Source organism: Gossypium hirsutum, chromosome D11, assembly GCF_007990345.1.
Source record: "Gossypium hirsutum isolate 1008001.06 chromosome D11, Gossypium_hirsutum_v2.1, whole genome shotgun sequence".
In the NCBI taxonomy this organism is placed as follows: Eukaryota; Viridiplantae; Streptophyta; class Magnoliopsida; order Malvales; family Malvaceae; genus Gossypium; species Gossypium hirsutum.
In genome coordinates, this window is record NC_053447.1 from 3,338,344 (window position 1) to 3,359,205 (window position 20,862).

The 20,862-nt window shown below is 32.6% G+C and overlaps 1 protein-coding gene and 2 pseudogenes across 1 annotated transcript; 1 reads left to right on the plus strand and 2 right to left on the minus strand.

Annotated features, from left to right (window-relative positions):
• Window positions 1-496: 496 nt before the first annotated feature.
• Window positions 497-9,323, minus strand: LOC107912071 (uncharacterized; annotated as a pseudogene).
• A 4,737-nt stretch (window positions 9,324-14,060) lies between these two features.
• LOC107911345 (ubiquitin-conjugating enzyme E2 27-like) lies at window positions 14,061-16,663 on the minus strand (annotated as a pseudogene).
• Window positions 16,664-18,766: 2,103 nt separating this feature from the next.
• LOC107912070 (CASP-like protein 1F1) lies at window positions 18,767-19,966 on the plus strand. The gene is made up of 3 exons (XM_016840113.2): window positions 18,767-19,352; window positions 19,433-19,559; window positions 19,642-19,966. The coding sequence occupies exons 1-3, from the start codon at window positions 19,153-19,155 to the stop codon at window positions 19,861-19,863; spliced, it is 549 nt and encodes a 182-aa protein (XP_016695602.1). The 5' UTR covers window positions 18,767-19,152; the 3' UTR covers window positions 19,864-19,966.
• Window positions 19,967-20,862: the final 896 nt, after the last annotated feature.

A 20,862-nucleotide genomic window follows, 5' to 3' on the forward strand; every position in this document is an offset into this window, starting at 1 on the left:
AGTATTTAGCATATTCATATTGATTGAGCTATCAGTGTTTGATATATATATTTAAATATAATTATGAATATTACTTTTAAATAAATTTGATTTTTTTTTAAAATTACGATTGAAATTGATTCAAGTTGAATTGCCTCACACACACATATCCTAAAGTAGAAAACTTTTCAATTGGGTCAGCCACAACACAGGATAACCTGGATGACGACAATGCTGAAGATAAGAAAGATAAAAAGAAAAAGTTCCTTCAAAGAACAAGAAGATGATAAGCGTAAGGCACTAAGGTCTATCTATCATTTTCATGTAAACCTGGCATGTAAATCTCACTTTTAGGAATAAAATGTGAATCATTTTTATCTAAAGAAATAATAATATTTTAAATGGCTAGCATACTGGACACAAATGGTGATTGCTCAAACATAAACCATCCCTAGCAAGCAGGTCATAGAGACCATACTGCAAGACATAAAGAGATGTATCGAATTCTGGCACATCAACAAACAAACGAATTCCTTAGGTTAAATATCACAAACAAGTTTTTAAAAATACATCAAAAAAACAGATCATAAGAAACCATTCATACATATACATGCATGTATATATTCATCCAAACCAGTTCAAAACAGATGCATCAAAATATTAAAGTTCACACACCAGCATATGTTTCATAAGCTATGTTTTAATACACACAACTGAACACCTTACTATGTTTCATACTATAGCTCATACCTTAAACACTTATTCATTAGGAAAGGCAGCAGATAGGAAATCTTCATCCTCCACAAACACTTGCAGATTCTTGGATTTCATCAGGAAACTGACAGCATCTTCATCGAATTTCAGAATGAAGGCCAGCTTGACTAGTTCGGAGAGAGAACTGACCTGATCTTCCTTCTCCCACAGTAATCCTTCAGCAACTGCTTCTGAGAAATAAGTAGCATATTCAAGCCGATCCTTTTGCCCAGCAGACTCATCCAACTTCTGAATGAAAAACTTTGAGCTCTCTTTGTCCCAGCGTACCATTCGACTAGCTTGAACTTCTTGGGTTTCACCTGAAGATAATAACAAACTATATACAACAGCAATCGGTTCCGAAGTCTCAAGGACAGTGAGATTGCGGAGGGACTGAACAGCTTCATGCCTTTTCTCAGCTTCCATTTTTAATGAACATGCTAAAAATCCAAGAATAAGTCGGAGCAGCTCTTTTCCAAGCATGGCATCTCTGGGATTGATCTGCTTAAGTTCCAGGCCATTTGTAAAGGATAAGTCTTTCTTCTGTACACAGTGAGAGATCATCCGAACGCCGATTTTCAAATATAACTCGAACAACATAGTCCGAGGCAAAACAGGTAAACTTGGCTGAGGATACCAGACAAATAGAGGATGAGATGAAGATTGGAGTAAAAGCTCCTTAAGCTGAAGATCATCAGCTATAAACACATCATGCTTGTCGAATAACATAATCCCCTCTGAACCTAAATCCACAGGAACCTTCACCAAACTTTCAGAAAGAATTTGTTCTTCCTCTGAACTCTTGTGCTGCAAAACAAACCTCCAGAATGCACAACACTCATCATGCGACAATCGGTGTCCTGAAGTTTCCCAACCTTTCCAGAGTTTGCAGTAATCATCTAGTGAAGGATACGATTTGACACCAAATGCTGCACCAAAGAAGAGCTGCAGTGGTACTCTGCTCTTATAGTGCTTCTCCAAAACATTCAACTGCAAACCAAAGAGTCCATCTTTATCATGCAGAACACATCCATCAGGTTTTACCCACCTTCCATTTTCATTTCCCTCTGGGATCCAGATTAACCGTTTAGCTTCACAGTCAGGCTTCCATTCTACTTTTGCCAAGAATTTATATATTCGAATGATTGTGGCAAAATCTGAATGCAGATCAAGGTGATTGGCTATGTGTGTGCTTCCCTTCTCAACATCAACAATAACACCTATAGAAGATAGCTCTTTTCTGTATGTTCTAATCTCGGAACCATAAAACCCTTCATCGATGAATGGTCCATCAGTTGGTTTCAAGCCTGAATTCTTACCAAACAGTAAGCAATCACCTGGACTCATATAACCAACAGAGGTTTTCAACCATTTTTCTGAAACTTTTTTAAGAAATGATAAAGCGAAGGTGTAGCTCTTGTCTTCCAACAAAATTCTCAAGCAATTGAGAAATGAAAGTGCAATTCTGGGAGTTATACTGTCAGTACTTCGAGGGAAATAGAGACAAGCAGGCACAAACTTCACACCACTTTCGAATTCAATGACTACTCCTATAGTCTTCAACTCATGTCTGTACTTGTGAAGATCCTTTCCATAGAAGCTATCACTATCATCAAGAAAAGGAAGGAGGGTAATTGAAGAGATGGACTCCCATTCCGGACTAAAGAGTATGCAGTCTCTCGGAGACCTGAAATCACCAAGCCGAGTCCGCAACCATTTTGCTTCAAGTATGCATTTCTTTAAGTCAGAGGGAAACTTATAGGACGTTCCCTTTAGTTGTCTACAGCATGAGAGGAATGAGAAAACGTCATCTTTTGTAAGAGATGATGACGATGCCCGTTGCTTGAAACGGCTGATAAAGGATTTGACTGCTACATCGAAATCCACTACAGCACCCAATGTCTTCAACTCATTTTTGTAGCTAGAGATGATACTTCCGTAGTAAGCTTGATCGATTATTGGGAAACAAGTGAAAACTTGTAGAAGACAGCCCCACTCTTCGTCAAATAAAAAGCATTCAGATGGAGGTTTGAAACCAAGATTCGTCTTCAAACACTTTGCATCTCTAAGTGTAGTAACAAGCCTCTCAGGAGATCCTGCATAACGCATACATTCCAGCGATAAAAGAAAAGCATCAGCACTCATAGAGGTCAAGTACGAAGAATTTTTCAAGTGATTAATGACAAGCTGATAGCATCTGCTGAGGCCAACTATAACGCCAAGCAGGCTGAGTTCATCTTTGTAGCCAAGGATTTGATCACCGTAGAATGCTTGATCAATGAGGGGGACATTACATATTTGTATGGCTGTTCTCCATTCCTCGCCGAACAAAACAGCTCCCACAGGTGATTTGAAACCATAGGAAGTCTTTAGCCACCTTTCTTCTTTGATACTGCGGATAAATTCATCAGGAGGGAGGCATTTTTCCCTCAGATATCTGATGAAACCAAGAATGGAAAGCACACAATCTTTACTTAGCGTTGATGAAGATGCCAATCGCATGAGATGGTCCCCGATAAATTGACATGCTTCGCCATACTCAAACATTACTCCGATAATTTTCAGCTCCTCCCTATAATCATTTATTCTGTCTCCATAATATGTCTGATCAATTAGTGGAATATCAACAAACACTGACCCATTCTGCAAAATATCTCCCCATGAAGATGAATGAAAGAATGATTGTGCTGGTGGTTTGTAGCCAGAAGAGCCATTTATGGTGACTTTCAGCCAGTTTCCACTTTTTATGCTAGTCAGAAACCTTTCTGGAATTGGCGCTCTTCTACTTTTCAAGTGCTGAATCCAATCCAAAAGCAAGAAAGTGTTATCCTTTGTGAGGGGTGAAGAGACAGCAGGAACCGCAGCATTAGGAGGAGAGAGAGATGGGATATCTGAAATACCAACATGTGATATTAGAAACTTCAAAAGCTGCTTTCCAGGAGTGAATTGACCAGCAAAAGTCCTCTGATGCAAGTAATCTTCCCCTAACTCAATATAGCCTTCAGCTTTCAGTGGATTAGAACCAACTAAACTGTTCCATTTGCTTCCATTAGCAGGAACAAGAATCTTCCACTTCTTGGTCACATTGACATTACCATAGTTATCTACCAGAGGCATGATGCCACACAAATTACCAACTTCTGCTGATGTTACAAATAACTTCCGGTATGAATGATATAAGAAGTGAGCATAGGCAATAACAAGCTTCGGCTTACTACCAAGACTATCAATAAGGGCAGCTGCATATTCATACACACTTACTGAAACAACCTTGACCTGGTTTTGAAGCCATCCTGAAATTGTTTCTTTCTTGAAGCTTGTACGGATGGCCTCCTGTGTGATTTGAGGAAGAAAAAGACAGTTTGTAGCCCCACCAAACTCCCTATTCCAATCAATCATCCACGACAAGTGATCAAATTGATGAGATCGGCATATTGTCCCTAGAGTATGTTGCATGGATTCACTGATACTGCACAAGGACACACATCCAGAAAGATCAACATATTTAAGAAGTGGTACGTTTATAATGCTGGTACCATAGAATATTGTATTCCAGTTCTCTGCAAGGAAGATAAGAAGCTCAAGATAAAGGCTCTCCGAAACTCCCAATACAAGATTAGAACCTCGGATGCACTTTGCATACCATCTGTTGTCGACCGGTCCAACTCCCAAAAAATTCAGAATATTATCATACTCAGCCACATCAAAAGAGGGATGCAAGACATATGTTCCATGTGATGACAGATTATGCAAGCCTACCCCCTCCTTTCTTGCCTTCTCCACAATATCCCAGAAAGCAGGCATAATTCTACCAACTTCACCGGGTTTATGGAAAAACTTCTGGCCCGTGCAAGACTCATCACTTGGTAGTATATTTTCATCCCCCAGTTTCAATCTTATTGTTTCCCTAATGGCATTAAATTTCTGGTATGAGGAACGGTTGACAGGCAAGAAATTGAACATCCAACGTAAACTAGAAACCGGGGCCTCATTTGTCATTTTCACCAGTGAGATGAAAGCATTGACAAAAGCAGTGGGAACGCAATCAAGAATCCCTTGGTTCCATTTGTTGTCTAAGAGTATTGTTTCCCTTGATGATGATAAAACAAAATCTGCTTGAATAATGAAGGGGAAATTGGTCATCATCTCCGTTGGAAGAAATGCGTAGACCCCAGGTAAGTTCATCCCCCTATGCAGACGCTCATTGTTCGGAAAAGCCAACGTGATCACCAACTCGTCCACATCCATTCTCCTTTCCACTTTGTTTTCCAGCCTAACAGGAAACATCTGCTTCCATATATGATAGCTGCACTCTTTTCCGAACTTGCCATCCTTTTCCTCAGCGGAAAGACAGAGAGTATAGGACTTAGCATCGACGTTCTTCTGTCACGGACTTAGAGTTTTCCCACGCGATCCGTGCAGCCTTAGGCAGTTTCTCTGCTCAAAACGCCTAAGTCAGCCTAACTTGTAACAAAAAAAAGATTCAGTAGCAAAAACGCCCAAGTCAACTTCACTCGCAACAATAAAGGATTCAATAGAATTCCCTTAAGATTTTCACAAAGAACAACAGAAGAACGAAGTAAGAACGAGCCTTGAAAGATGAACAAAAGCAAGAACACTTGAGAGAAAACTTTGAGTGAATACTCTCAAAATTCTTATTAATAACTCAATAAATATACAATGAGCAAAGAGGTGTCTATTTATAGTTGAGCCTCACAGTATATCAATAGCTATAATTAAAAGCTGAATACAATTAGAACTCTAAGCTTACATAACCAGCTAAGAACTCTAAGATTCCATAATTATATCTTCTAGAACACTTCCCATTTCTATCAGGCTCTTGAGATGGGCTTTTAATCTCTCCAATCACCGGGCCAGTTTGGTTGGGCTAAATGACCTCCCTCGAACACGATGGATCGCACCAGTTTGTCATGGTTGCGAGCACCGATGCGCAACCCATGACACTTCCTTGTCACAAAATTAGTCTCACTTGTAATAGCTATCCCACTCACAGTATCGAGCCTCGGATCCTCATTGTTTTCCCTGACAGAAAGACGCTTGATCTTCGAAAGGAATAATAAAACTTCGGGTTCGATGATTGACAGCTGCTGTTTCACTGGCTTGACCTTGTCAGGCTTCAGGGGAAGCACAATGACCGTGGTTGGAAGCGCAGATCCATAAACCTTTCTAAAGTCGTCAAGTGTCAGGTCATCAATCCACTCAGGAACAATGTAGCCAAGACCACAGTGAGGGCAAGGGGCCTCATTGAACCGTATCTGATAGCCATTGCTGAATACGTAGGGCTGTGCACTGATCAGAAAGACACTCTTGAATCCAATTCCTGCAAAGAAAACATAATACATCCTTAGATAATAAATCCTCACATATATTATGGCACTGTAATACTAATAAGGTTTCCAAGTCTTGCTCTGTTATAATTTCCTTTTATTTGAATTTTAGTAGCTAAAAATGTTAAATGCGAATTATTTTTGTATGTCATTACAAAAATATTTTATCATGTGTTACACCATTTCTCTAATTTTTTTATGCTAAAATATCAATGGTAATGCAAATGCCTTGACACTGAAATATTTGATTTAGAAGACTAAGATATCAATGATTATGCTAAAAAAAGTGTAGGCAAAATTGGGTATATGTTTATGTTGGAGAGTTGAAATATTTGTTAGGCAGCTGGCTTCAACACTCTAAAGTTATACAAATATAGTCTCCGTTTGGTTTTGTTGAAAATGACTTCCGAAAAATAATTTATGGAAAAGTTAATCTTTTCTGGTGTTTGGATTAATCTGTGTAAAATATTTTCTGTTGTTTGATAGATTTCTCAAAAATATTTCATAAAAATTGTTTTCAATGAAGCAAACATACATTTGAGATTTTCTTATGTTTTCATTAAATTTATTTTTATCTATAATTTTATATTTTACATTGTTTTTGCATATATTAAAAATATCAAGTTAATTTAAAGTTCATTACAACGTTCATGACTTCCGAGTGAATATTTTTTGTTTAAAAATGTGACACTAACAAAATTGATAAAAAAATTTAAGGACATTAACAATTGGACTTGATTTTCAAATTTGAAAAGCAAAGGGACTAAATTCTTGAAAATAAAAGTACAAAGACTAAATTACAAATCTGTGAGGTGTACATAGACTTATGACATTTTTAACTTTTAAGCTACAAAACATTTATATTAATATATTTATAATTGTAATAAATATTTATTATTAAAATATTAATGTTGAATATTTTAAATAATATGTGAATAATATTATTTAAAATTATTATTTATTATTAAAATAAAATTGAAATATTAAATAATTTATTAAAATAATAAATTATATTTATTATATTAATAAATTATTATATGACTAAATATAAATAATTAAATATGTATGTTTAATAATATTAAAAATATAATATTTTAATAATTTTAAATTTTTAAAAATAAAAATAAAATTTATTATCAATATAATAATATTAAGCTTGATTTAAGTTAATTTTTGTATAAAAATTAAATTATTTATAGAGGAGCTCTTTTTCAAAAAATGACTTACGCTTTTCAAAAGGGTAAGTCATTTTACACGAAAAAAGGGCTTATTTTACGTTGACCTGTAAGTCATTTTCTGTTGACCAAGCTGTTTTCTGTAAAACAGACACAGAAAAATACAAAAAATATTTTTCGTAAAACATTTTACATGTAAATAAAGGGACCCACTGTATACTAAAAAGTGTTAAGCAAATTCGGGTAATATATCATCTTCCATACGTAATATAAGAATTTAAATTTTATTCTTCCACCAAATCATTATATTCATTCGGTTATTAATTTTTAATTTTTTTTAATTTTTTATCCTACACGCTTTATTTTAAGTTGTATTTCTGTTTAAAGTTTTTTTAAGTTTTAAAATTTAAAGTTAATGGGAGAACGGTTTTATGGGTTTTAATTTGCTTTTCGGGCTTGAGTAATAGGCCTTAGTATAGGGTTCATTTTAGTGTAGGACTTTTGTGATGATTTGCTTGATTTTAGTAATAAAGCCCAGTCAGAATTTATTCACATGCTGAGGGAATATTTCTGTTGTGCGTTCGAGAAAAGTCAATAGTCATCAAAAATTCCATCTTAAACACTGAAAATTTTAGCATACATTCTTTCGACCACACGTCCTTTTCCTTTTAATCCCAAGAAAGTGCAGCCAATGAACAAATTCCTAACAAAGATATCCTTATAATTTCTTTATAGAGGCAAACTAGACTTACTATATTACTATTTGCTTCAAATTAATTTTTATATATCAAAAAATTATTCATATAATGACACTGTTACAATTATGGTTAAATTACTGATGATTTACACAAAATATATTATAACCGACTAATTTATCATGACCTAACTTGACCCATTAAAAAACTATTATCATCCCCTAAAAATACATGTATTTCCAAGTATCATGTAGCTGAAACAATCCGTTAATACTGTATTTTTTTTATCACACAATAGTTAAAATATATAAAGATTTCTTGGGATAGTTCGCCTTTTTATGTGCCGGGTTAAATCAAGGTAAATCAATTTGATATAATATATTTAGTCTAACTTATCAGTACTTTAATCGCAAATTTTAATTAGATTTTTAATTTTTTAATAGGACTAAAATGAAATTTACACTGTATTACAGAGAATCCTAGTATGCTTTCACCTTCATAGAGATAGTTTAATTATTTACATATAAATTTATTTTAAGGATTTAATTATTTGTTTTAAAAATTATAAATTTATATAATAAAATTTAATATTTTAAAATATAAAAAGCAGGTAACCAATTAAAAATTAAAAGAACAGAAAATGGAAAATGCATGTACCTTTCTCCCCAATATAACCACTTCGCCTATTCCCTTTCTTGGTGGAACGACCAACACTGCAAATAGAGTCAATATTTTTGGAAGAAAATCCCTTCTCATTATTGAACATCAGCAACGTTGCCGAAGCTCCGGTCGCCGTAATATCTCGAGAAGTTATCACAAACTCTAGTGATGGATCCACTCCTTCTAAATACTCGTTATCTTGAGCATTCTGCATCATCACAAAACTTTCCCCCGTTACCACAACAATCAACATTTAAAAAAAAAAAAATCGATCATCTACGTTATTCGGATTCACATGAATGTTTGAGTATACATCTTACACTAACATATTCAAAATTTTTCATATATTACTGGAAACAATATCATATTAAATGGAAAAATAAAAGTGAGCAAAAGGAACATGAAAAAAGACCTGGATAAGTTCCATGAGGAAATGAACATCTTTAGTATAAAGCTCAGCGGATAAGTTTCGAACGGCTTGATGAAGGTCTTCTGTCAATGGGTTGGGTTCTCCTCCGATTGAGTACTTTGTTTTTCTAATCGCATCGATGTGTTCTTTAGGTAACGCCATTGCTAACACAAGTTTCCTTAATTTCTTTTTTTTCTCAGAGAAAATGAAAGTTAAGAGGAAGTAGAGACTAGAGAGCAGAGAGTGGACTAAAAAAGGACTTTTTAGATTCTCCCGTGGAAAAGGAGACCCCAACACCAAGGTAACTTAATTGATAAGGAGCTCCTTTAAAAATTAAAAAAGAGAGAGAAATATATTAAAATTATTAACGAAATTATGAAAATTCATATAATATCAATTATTAATTATTAAAAATAAATATAAAATGTAATAGTACAATTGTACGGAAGGAGGCTCTGGCTTCTTCTTTGGTCAAAAAGGACAATAATGAAGAGTCCTTTTAAAGTCGTCGTTTTACATGGTGGAAAAAAGAGAAACTCCTACAATTTATTCTTTAATGCATATATTAAATTTTGTCACATATGTACTTGGATAGAAATTACCTACTTAAAATATATAAATATGTTTTAAAACAATAAAATATATAATTTAAAATTAATTAATAATAAAATATAAAATATGTAAAATTTTAAATTATGAGTAAAACGAAATTTAAACACGTAAATACATTAGATTAAAAATATTAAATGCACTTCCAATTCCAATTGTGTTATTGTTAATCTTAACTCAATTAATAACATTATCAATATAAAATTCTATCACAAACATATGCATATGCAAACCACATATTTAGAATATAGGTAATAAATAATAAAATGTACTATTTGAAACTAATAATAATAACACTTATGCAATATGTATTAACACTCATGAAATATATACGGAATTAGGAAAAAGAAATTAGTTTAAATTTGAATAAAAATAAATTAAATAAGAAAATATATCATATTAATAAGTATTCTTGTTTTCTAATTATCTATTATAGTATTTCCATTTTTATATTGTAACACTCCAACTACCCAACCCAATCACCGGGTCCAAATATCAGGATATCACCTTTGTTGCTGGACAACGTTCATTCCAATATACAAAAAAAAACCATACATTTAGGCCCATGATCAAGTCATATATATATAACTATTAACCTATTTATTCGTTGCATTTCATGCATCCTCTGTTCCAATTATATATATATTCCAGTTATACATATATGGGTTCAAAAAGAAAAAGAAAACATCGATATCAAACATCTACATATATAGTACAAACTATTATCAACTATAATATATGCCTATTTATATAACTTCTCGGAATATGAAATAATTCTCCATCTAAGCTTAATAACATAAAATCCTATAGGAACATGCCGACCACAATGGCAAAAGTTTCACCAACTCGATGAATACGGGATTTTTTGTTGGATGCTGACAAGAACGAGTGCTAACCTGCGCACAGAAGACAAACCGAACGCTGAGTAATCAACTCGGTAGCATTTCTATAACTAATGTTATAATATAAAATAAATTAAAAATCAAGGGTTCATAAGCAGTTAATATGTTAAATGATATCATAATAATATAACCCTTTCGTATCTCATTTGTAGTCGTACCGACTGGTTGTCAGCTTCAAATTCTTGACCTGTAAACTCAAAAATTCAATTAAACCTTGAATCATCGCTTACATTTACATAATCACAAGCTTACTAATTGCATATTCAACTCAACTTCTTTTGCATTTAATTCTTCCTAACATTATTCATAATTATTCTACCAAGCATTCAACCCGTAATAGTAAACCAAATTCGATCAACATAAAAAAGAACACACATTCTAACTGATGAGACAACAACCAAGCATATAATTCGATTAATCAATTTAGCACATTAATTCGATAGTTTCCTAACTACGCACTTCCAAGCAAAAATTTAATATGTATTCTTAGACAATAGCAAATTTAATATTAAGCTTCAAACAATAATTAGACATGCAATTTCGAACAATATTTTAATACATTTATTCAGACCACCCCATTATGCACAAAATGGACTACCCTTTTTATACACATTGAACAACATTATTATGTTCAAACATTAACACTACATATAACATCAAATTGGTCGACTTAGTTAACTCAATATATTAGTATAAATAACAGCAAATTGGACAGTGAAGATAACACATTCGAATAGATAAATTTCAAGCTCACTAACGGTTAATTCAGGTAGGAAATTATATGCTAAAATTTCCATCATTGGACCGCAAGTAATGACGACCAATATGTTCCTTCATTTAACACAACTCGTAACAGTTAAAACAAAAGAATAAATATACTGAATTTCCAGCATTACAAAGGTTCAGTTTTATATAGCTTTAACTTATGCTTTGGACATCAACAAATCTTCAACATTAAATCAGCTTAATAACATCACATTCAGACTGTTTTATTACACCGATCCGAACAGCTTAATTAACACCAATTTACAGCCCCTTGAACAATGAATTTAACTCATTCGATCAGCAACAAAAACTACTGTTTTCTTTTATTTCAAACATGCGGCCGACCAATTCCTCCACATATTACAACATATTCAAATCAGCATTTACATGCTGAAACAATGGGTTTTCAAGCTGCAGTTTCCAGCAGTCATTTAAGCATTTACTTGTCCAATTTTTACTTCACTACTAACAACCGAAACTTAGTAAGAATAACATAATATTTTAACTACTACACTCAACCCCTATAACCGTAACTTACCAGCATGCAAACATCAGAATTTAAACACGAGAATTTACAAAGTTTCCTTTGAAAAACTCACTCACAAACACATTGAATTTGTCCTATTTTGGACAGCACAAGACAGCAAAAATCCATGCTTTTTAATCCTGTAATAACTCAATTAATTGGTCCTAAAACTGGACAGCATAATGCAACGAATCGGACTGTCTTTACAGCCCCCAATCGGCATGAAAATAGAACCATTAATTTGTTCAAATTTCGGACAGCATTAATTTTTACACTATTTCTGAGCAGCATTTAAACTTACAATAAACGAATCTAACCAATACTAGACAGTAAACATTTTCAACCATTAAATTAAAACCAAAACATCAATGCTAATTTAATAGAACTTTTTTTTTTTGCACAAAAATAACAATACGAGTTTAAAGAAACTCACAAGAAAATTCCCCAAGATAAAATCTATCTACACAATTCTGGCATTCCCTTGGCTGCTTAGACCTTCTACCTCCTTGTTAGGCATCCACAAGAAAAATAACCAAATTCTACTAACATCAAAGAAAAATTTTACAAGTAATCAAAGAGCTTTTCTTCTCTACAACCCACAGTTACGCCTACCACCCATAATCCATCATCATTTTTCCTTACAACAAAGTTAAAGATAAAGGAGAGCTTACAAAAATTACCGAGCTTGAGGATACAACTCTTAAACAAGCTAAATCCTTAGTTTCCTTCAACATGCAAATTCTCTCTCCTTTTTCTTTTGGTGATACGGTTAAAAGAAAGATGATGATGACCATCTCACCACCAACCACTACCTTTTAAAAATGACTAATTGTCATTTGAAGCCTCAATAATAATTCAAATCTATAGAAATTAACTTTTATCCCTATACCTTAATTGATCACTAATTCGACAAATTTACTTATCTAAAATCTAAGTCATTTATACCTTGTCTAACTTTTCAAATAACTAAAATTATAATACTGTAATACTCTTGTAAATATTAATAATATTTACTAACTCGATCACCAAAAAAAAATAGAAATTCTGAAATTACTGTTTTCAACACCACTAACTTTTTCGAGTTGTTATATATATAATACATTAAAAAATTATCATATTGGTGAAAGAAAAAATAAATATTAAAAATGTAATTATAAAAATTAAAATATTAAATTGACTTATGACACGAACTCAATCAAAGATATTATTTTTATGCCGGATGAGAGAAAACATTTTATATATATATTTTAAATTTACTCAATAATAATTACTAATGTAGTGGTAAAGAAATCAATTATAAATCCATTTAACATGTGTTTAATCATTGGATACGTTAATTTTAATTTGTAACATCCCGAAAACCTCCTTAATTGTAAATAGTATGTGATAGATTCTTAGTGAAATAAGGTATAAGTAAATAACATGGGATACCAAAGAAGATTGAATCAAGAAGTATAATATGATGTATTAATTTAAGGCAATGACTAAATTATAAAAATATGAAAGTGTTGTGACTTTAATGTAAATATTCAAAATTATGGGGTCAAAATACAAATATGGAAAATTTAAAGGACTAGATGTGTAAATACCCCAAAAGTGGAAGGACTTCAAGGGGGAAGGACTAAAGGGTGAAATAAATTGGTAAATTGAGAGCAAATTGAAAAGGTGAAAAATAAAAGACTAAACTGCAATTTTACAAAAAGTAAATATTGAGAGTTAAATAATCATTTCTCAATCAAGAAAATTATCATGATGATACTTGATGAATATTTGATGTTGAAATATAATTGATGAAATATTTTATCGTTATCTTATTAATATTTTATTATAAGATATATTAATATTTCAATTAATTAAATTAAAGGAGATATTTGTATGGAAGTAATACTCTCCATGCTCCAACGCCACCATCATCATAAAAGGAGAGAAATTCTCATTTTCTTACAACTTAGTCCTTTGTCATAAAACCCTACTATTATGCTCAAAATTCTTAAAAATTTTCATAGACACCAAACATGAATGATGAAGTAGAGATATTAGAGAGTGGGTGTTACATAATTTTTTTATTTAAAGATTATATAAAAGTATGAAAAAATAAAAACACCATTAAAATAATTTTAGTAATAATTTAATAGAAAGAGTAAATTAGTCTATTCCCGATTGAATTGATACCCAATTAACCAATGACACCAACTCAATCAACAATTTAAATAATAGTGTAGATTATATAAAAAATATGAAAAAAAAAACAAAATATATAAAATAATAGCATAGATGTAACTTTGAAGAAATTGAATGATCATGAGACTTAGCACGCAAGTAATCATTCAAGAAAGCAAACTTTAACACCATGTAATCCAGCAAAAGTTGATAAGCAAAACCTCAGACAATACTTAACAGCTTTTATTCAATCCTTTGTGTAATCTATAGTATTCAGATTCACTCGGTAGATGAAAATTTACTAAGTTGGCAGCTCCACCACAGATCACCAGGTCAAAAGTCCTTAAGAGCTTAGCCTTCATCACCGCCAATGGCTGCCAGACTACTTCTCACCAAATCATCGGCAAAACCCATTTCGACAAGCCGTTTCATCTGTTCCCGTCTGATAAAAATAAATAAGATTGTCGACATTAGTCCGCTACCGAAACTAACTCGAAGCATACTTTGCTGGAATGTATTTACTTGCTTCTATGAGTATCCGGATGAATAAATAATACAAACCTTTTCCTCAACCCCTAAAGAAGACACCCTGGCAAAATTTTCTGTCCAGGAACGAGCTGTATCGATGAATGTCTGATACTTACAAATATACTGCGATGAAATGGATTAAAAAAGGGTCACTAAAGCTGTCCTGAGAACATATATAGATTTCTTCATCTACAAGCTACTGCATATATAAATGAGGCTTGGTAAAAACAAAGCTTGGACGGAACATAGGAAAACACACTGAGCAAACCGAACCTATCGTGCTACTAGAGCATCTTGAGGATCACGGAGTTCAGGAGCAGAAAGCAAAGCTTGGACGGAAAGAAGAGCCGTTTTAAGACGGACTGCACGGCTCCACTGGTCCTTCAATATATCCAGGCACATCGCCCCACTTTGACTGCTAATATTCGGGTGCCTTGGGTAGGTTACAGAACATAAGCAAGTTTTCAAGAGTTTATCAAAACCAAAACTTAATCGTTTGTAAGGTCATGTTTATGCATCTTGCTTATGTATCAAATTCGACAAAGTTTTGCATCTGATAAACGAAGCAGTTTGTACCAATTGAAACTAGTATTCCACAACATGCATATATCTCTCCGTAGGCCATTCCCAAGTACAGAGTTCAGTGGATTATCAATCACAGGCACATCAGTTGTACTACATTACTAGAAAATCAACTCAACTATCCAAATCAATCAACAAATGAAAATGAAATATGCAGACTAAATAAGATGATGCAAATTTTGTACTACCAAATTTTGGTAATAAACTTCATTCGGGGAGGTTCGTATGGGTATGCACCTGCAAAACAGCATGAATTCACCAATATCAGTAATTAATGATCTAATCCAATTAAACAAGGCTAAATTCAACTTAATCTATCAGCCAACTACACATGTAAGACCATTAATTTATCACTTCACACAACACAAACCCCATCAAAGTAGACAATAAGATCTAAGAATTGAGAATAAACCAGGCAATGCGATATGGATCTGAAAGGAGCCTCCTTCATAAGGAGTGCCGAGGGGACCGGCGATGCTGCCAACCAAGCGAGTGAGATTGTCTGGTTTCAGCGAGAGCGTAATGCCCGAGGAGTCTTGTTCCGTGTTACATTCTTCTAACTCCTTTAGAATCCGAGCAAGGTGTTTCATCTTCTTGATCAAACCCTGAACCCAGTAATTAAAGAAGAAAAACAAGATTGCCAAATCGAACTATGAAGAAAAAAAAACTCTATAAAGGGAAGAGTCCAACAAACAATGGTTTCTTTTTCCCGCCAAAAGAGTTTTTTTTAATGATTTTTGCTATTCTCAAATGGAGTTTTAATTTAAATTGAATTTTAAATCTAAAAAAATTATTGACATAAATATTTTTTTTGTAAATTATAAGAAAATGGCAAAGTACTAACAACAATGCGATTCGAACCCAAACCATAATTGGGACGATGAATACATGATTCGAGATAAATAATTTTTTTTGAATGGATGACAAAAATACTTTTAATCAAAAAAAATTAGGTAAAATTAAATTTTTATTTGAATCGAATTTTATGTATAAAATATTTAGATTTGTTTAATTAAAACTGTGATAATTTAATTTATAATTATCAACTATAAAAAAAAGTTCACCTACCTAAAATTGTGATGAATTTTTTGTTTTATATTATAATCAATAGTTGATAAATATATATATATATGTGTAAATGTTAAATGAAATAGTTGAAATAAGTGAAAGTAGATATCGAAACAGATGAAGATAGTAAAATAGACAAGGATATTTATAAATTATAATTATATAATAAAAAAATAAAAAATCAGCTAAGCTGCAATCATGGTGGAATAAAATTTATATGCAGCAATCCAAAAGGGTGAAGCCGCCCTCTTTGTTTCTGTTTTTTTATGGATGAACAGATTCTTGGGTACAAGTCTTGTCATGACACTATACCTATCATGAATGGCTAAGATCCAAAGCAAATGTAAGCTTAAAAACCCTAAAATGAAGATCTCACCTTATAACCAGCAAGGATCATTCGCTGCTTGTCAACATGTCCGTCTCCAAACCCAACAATACCTCATACCGAAAGCTAGCCTGACTATCCTTACATCAATACTTTCCTCGCATAGTTGTCTTTACATGTGTGAAGGTCTCAGGGCCATGTGGTTAGATAGGTATATTCATCAACATAAATTACATGTCACTTTAGACTTAATCTTTATCACCTTCCACATTGAACCCACTTGGCTTTTGTTTTCCATTTGCAGGAAGAAGGATTGGAATTGGTTCTTTGACCACTTTATTACATATTCTCACTTATTAATGCATGGGATAATTGCTTTTATATATACATATATATATATATGAAGACCGAAAATTAAAGTTGTGATCATGATAATAGGTTGGTTCTATTTAACATCTTCCACTATGATTTAATACTTTTTTCCTCTTCATATTTAATTATGAAATTTAAAATTTAATTATAACATGTGTGGTGGTTACTCATTTTATTTTTTAACTATGTGATCAGAGATTTAATCTCGTTTTAGCTCTTACCTACCGACTTCACATGGCACATTAAAGACCAAGTAGGATTCCGGTTATGGCTAGGTAACCATCGTCTTCCATCCAGAGGAATGCGTGTGGCTCTTTGCAAGCCACCAAAATGTGTATAAATTTATCATAATGGATTATTAAGCATATAGACTAATATTGATTTGGTTTAGTGCAGTAATTTTTATTTTAAGTTTTTAGATATTTTAATAAAATGAAATTTATTTTATAATTTTTGAATATTATTTAATAAAATATTAAAGTGTTAATTATTTTTTATAAATATTTTTCAATAACAATTTTCAAAATATTTTAAATATAAAAAAAGAATCACAAACTTACACAATAAACCATCAAAATATATTGGAGATTGAGCGGTTACCTTCCTGTATATTAGTATGAGTCAAAAATATAAAAAGCAGAGAAAAATGGTGAGAAAGAAGTCCACACTTGTTTTAAGAAATTTCAGTTGATATAATTGAGAGTAAGTGGAAAACTGGGATTTATCGGTTACGGAAGCATAAGTCAGACCTTTAATTCTTCCTTTTGTTTTATTTTCATTTCCAGAGTAAAAACAAAATAGAAATGAACTAAACCACTATGCCAAACTTCCAAATATGTTAACTTCTTTCTAAAATCATTCTATTATTATTATTATTATTATTATTATTAGATTATGGTACATCCTTTAAATAGAGTGAAAATAATTATATATACAAATTTTAATATATATAATTTTGGTTAAAACAATCATTTAAAAATTTAAATTTCATGTATTTCAAGTTTACTATTTTATTTTAAAACATAAAAAGAATAAAATTATTTGTATATAGATATTTGTTATTTTATAAAATTGAATTACATTAAATCAATTTTAACTGAGTTGGTATCATAGGTTAAAAGATGTTACAAAATTAGATTTGAGATGAAATTGGTCTAAAAGACTAAAAACCACAAACAGCCGAAAAATTTTAATATAATTAAGACAGAACTGGTTACTAACTTACTGATGATGGTAATATTAGAGACTCATATTATACAATAATTACATATGATAAAATTCGAATCTAGATACTCAATAATTTGAATAATGTAATAGTTAAATCATTAAATCTAAAATTTCAAGCACCCCAAATCTATTTAATGCATTTATACCCATTAAGAAAACTAATTCTTTTGGAGTTGGTTCCAATATATTCAATTTCTAAAATTAAAGCTTGAATTAAGCAACGAACAAAAACGAATACAGAAAATTAAACATAAATATTTACATGAAAAAACTTCGTTGAAGAAGATAAAAAATTACGGGAAAAAAATTCATTAAAATGACAAATAATGGAGAAACAAAATAAAACCTGAACCCAAAACACAAAGTTCTTTCGAAGTTCCCACAAAACTTTCTCTTAATTGTGTTGTTGAATCAATCTCTCTTGGTTGCTAAAAGCCTTTGAAATTCGTGGACTAATCCGATTAAAATAGCTCTAGAGTTATTAGAATTTGACATGAAAAATATCAAAATTTAAATCGAAAAAAAAAAACTTAACTTAATAGGGAGCGCATCACCCACGTCGTGACGTCGGCTTTTCCTCACGACGATATTGACCCGGAAATGAGTCACACTCCACAAATAATTTGAATAAGTTAACATAAAATCTTCTTCCTCTTGACTATATAAGTAGCAAAAACTTAGTAACGTAGTCTATTCACCACCAGAAAACTTTAGCCTTTTTCCATGAAAATCTGTGAAGAGTCAAAACAACTAGTGTGTCTATATTAATTGCATATCCATCACTTTACCTAATATTCAAAAGAAAATTACCTCATTTGTTTCAGAACAAAAACCACATTTGTAGTATTAATCTTTAGATTAAAAGCCGAAATACCACCATTTTTGTTTTTTGGTAAACTTTTTTAACGCACTAAAAGATTCTTCACCTTTTCTTTTCTTTCTTCTATAAATACCCTCGTTAACTTTGTGTTTCCTTTTTCTATATCAATGCCCTTGTTCTATTTTATTCTGCGAATTCATTCCCCTGTTTTTCTTTTCTTCTTGTTTGAAGAGCTTCATTTCCCTTTCAATGGAAAGCATGGAAGCCAAGCTCCCACAAAACCCACCTCGTAAAACACACAAACTTGTCCTTTGTGCACAAATTTGTTTGAGAATCGTGGCCATTTCGACTGCATTTGCTGCCACATGGACGATTGTCAACGCCAAGGAAACTGTTGTGGTTTTCGGCTTGCAATTCGATGCTCGATATACCTATTCCTCTGCCTTCAAGTAAGATGAACTCATCGTGATTATAACACAAAATCCAAATTTTTCATGTGCTAAATCAGTAAATCCTCTCTTTTTTTCAGGTTCTTCGCGTTTGCAAATGCCATCGCATGTGGTTTCACTTCGCTTTCCTTGATGTTCGTGCTCTTAATCTTCCGCCATGGCCGCTTTACACCTTCGAACTTCTTCTTCCTGTTCCTACACGATTTGGTAATGTGGGGTTTCATGCACGTGTATAGAAAACCAACAGCTTTTGTTTGATAATAATACTGTGTGTTGCTGGGCGTTGCAGTTTATGATGTCGCTGATTCTTTCCGGCGTGGCGGCGGGGACTGCAATAGGATTTGTAGGCCGTTATGGTAACAGTCATGCTGGTTGGTCGGAAATCTGCGACCGTTTGAAGAAATACTGCGACAAGGTGACCGCTTCTATGGTGCTGTCGTATCTGTCAGTGATTTGTTTAGTGGTGCTTACAGTCATCTCCGCCGGCAAGTCCCGACAAATCATGGTTTAAAAGTTATTTTAATTTGGGTCATGATGACGATGCAATGCGTGTCTTTGTTCACTCTTTCGTAGGAAAACGAAAGTAATAAAATTTAGCCTTTTTTTACTGCTTATTTTCTTTCTTCGTGAGTATCGATATATCACAGTTTTATCATATGGGAAAAGATAGCTTCAGGAAAAACTCGCTAACTTTTCTTTATAAAGTCAAAAGTCATTTTCTTCTCAATACCAGCCATTAGATAAGGGGTAAAAGTTATTTCATCAACTGTTTTTATTGTTCTTTTCAGTTAAAAGTTAAATGTTAAAGCTACAGACTTTACTTCTTTTTTTTTTTTTTCATGTTATCGTAGTTACTTGAAAGTTTTATCTAATGACTTAGGAAAAGAGTGAGGTGAATGATTTTAATTGATGGGAGGATGGGATACTAATAGAGGTGATCATGGACCGGGTCCGGTTAGGTTTGGGTTGGGTTTGGATAAAATTTCAGGTCCGCTTTTATGTTAGGGTCCGGTCCAGCCCGAAAGAAAATTGCTAAGCCCGAGTCCGACTCGGCCCATATTAAATTTTACAACACTAAAATAGCATATTTTAAAAAGAAAATAGCATATTAAATTTTAAAAAGTATATTTGATTAAAAATAAAAAAAATATATACATATATTTAATTATAATTCGGGTCGGGCAGGGCCCGGCCCAAAAAAGTTTTACCCGAGGCTCGGCCCGTTTTCTAAACGGGCCTATTTTTTGCCTAAACTCATATTTAGGGCCTATATTTTTACTCGAACCCTCCCATTTTTCGGGCGGACCATCGAGCCGAGCCGGGTAGCCCAACCCATGATCACCTCTAGATACTAAGGATCTAGAAATAAATTTTCATCTATCTAAAATAAGTTTTAAGGTTAAGTGTGGTTTGGATGGACATTTATAAGTAGTGTGATGTGTTTAATTTACTTTTTTTCTCACGTTACAGTGTCGTTATAACATCTAATCTCACCGTCACCAATTTTTTT

What these genes read in the sequence shown, in the direction of transcription:
- LOC107912070 (XM_016840113.2), top strand. Translation starts at nt 19,153, where the DNA reads ATGGAAAGCATGGAAGCCAAGCTCCCACAAAACCCACCTCGTAAAACA. An exon ending in ACCTATTCCTCTGCCTTCAA is followed by an intron (nt 19,353 to 19,432) that starts GTAAGATGAACT and finishes TCTTTTTTTCAG; the next exon opens with GTTCTTCGCGTTTGCAAATG. An exon ending in TCCTGTTCCTACACGATTTG is followed by an intron (nt 19,560 to 19,641) that starts GTAATGTGGGGT and finishes TGGGCGTTGCAG; the next exon opens with TTTATGATGTCGCTGATTCT.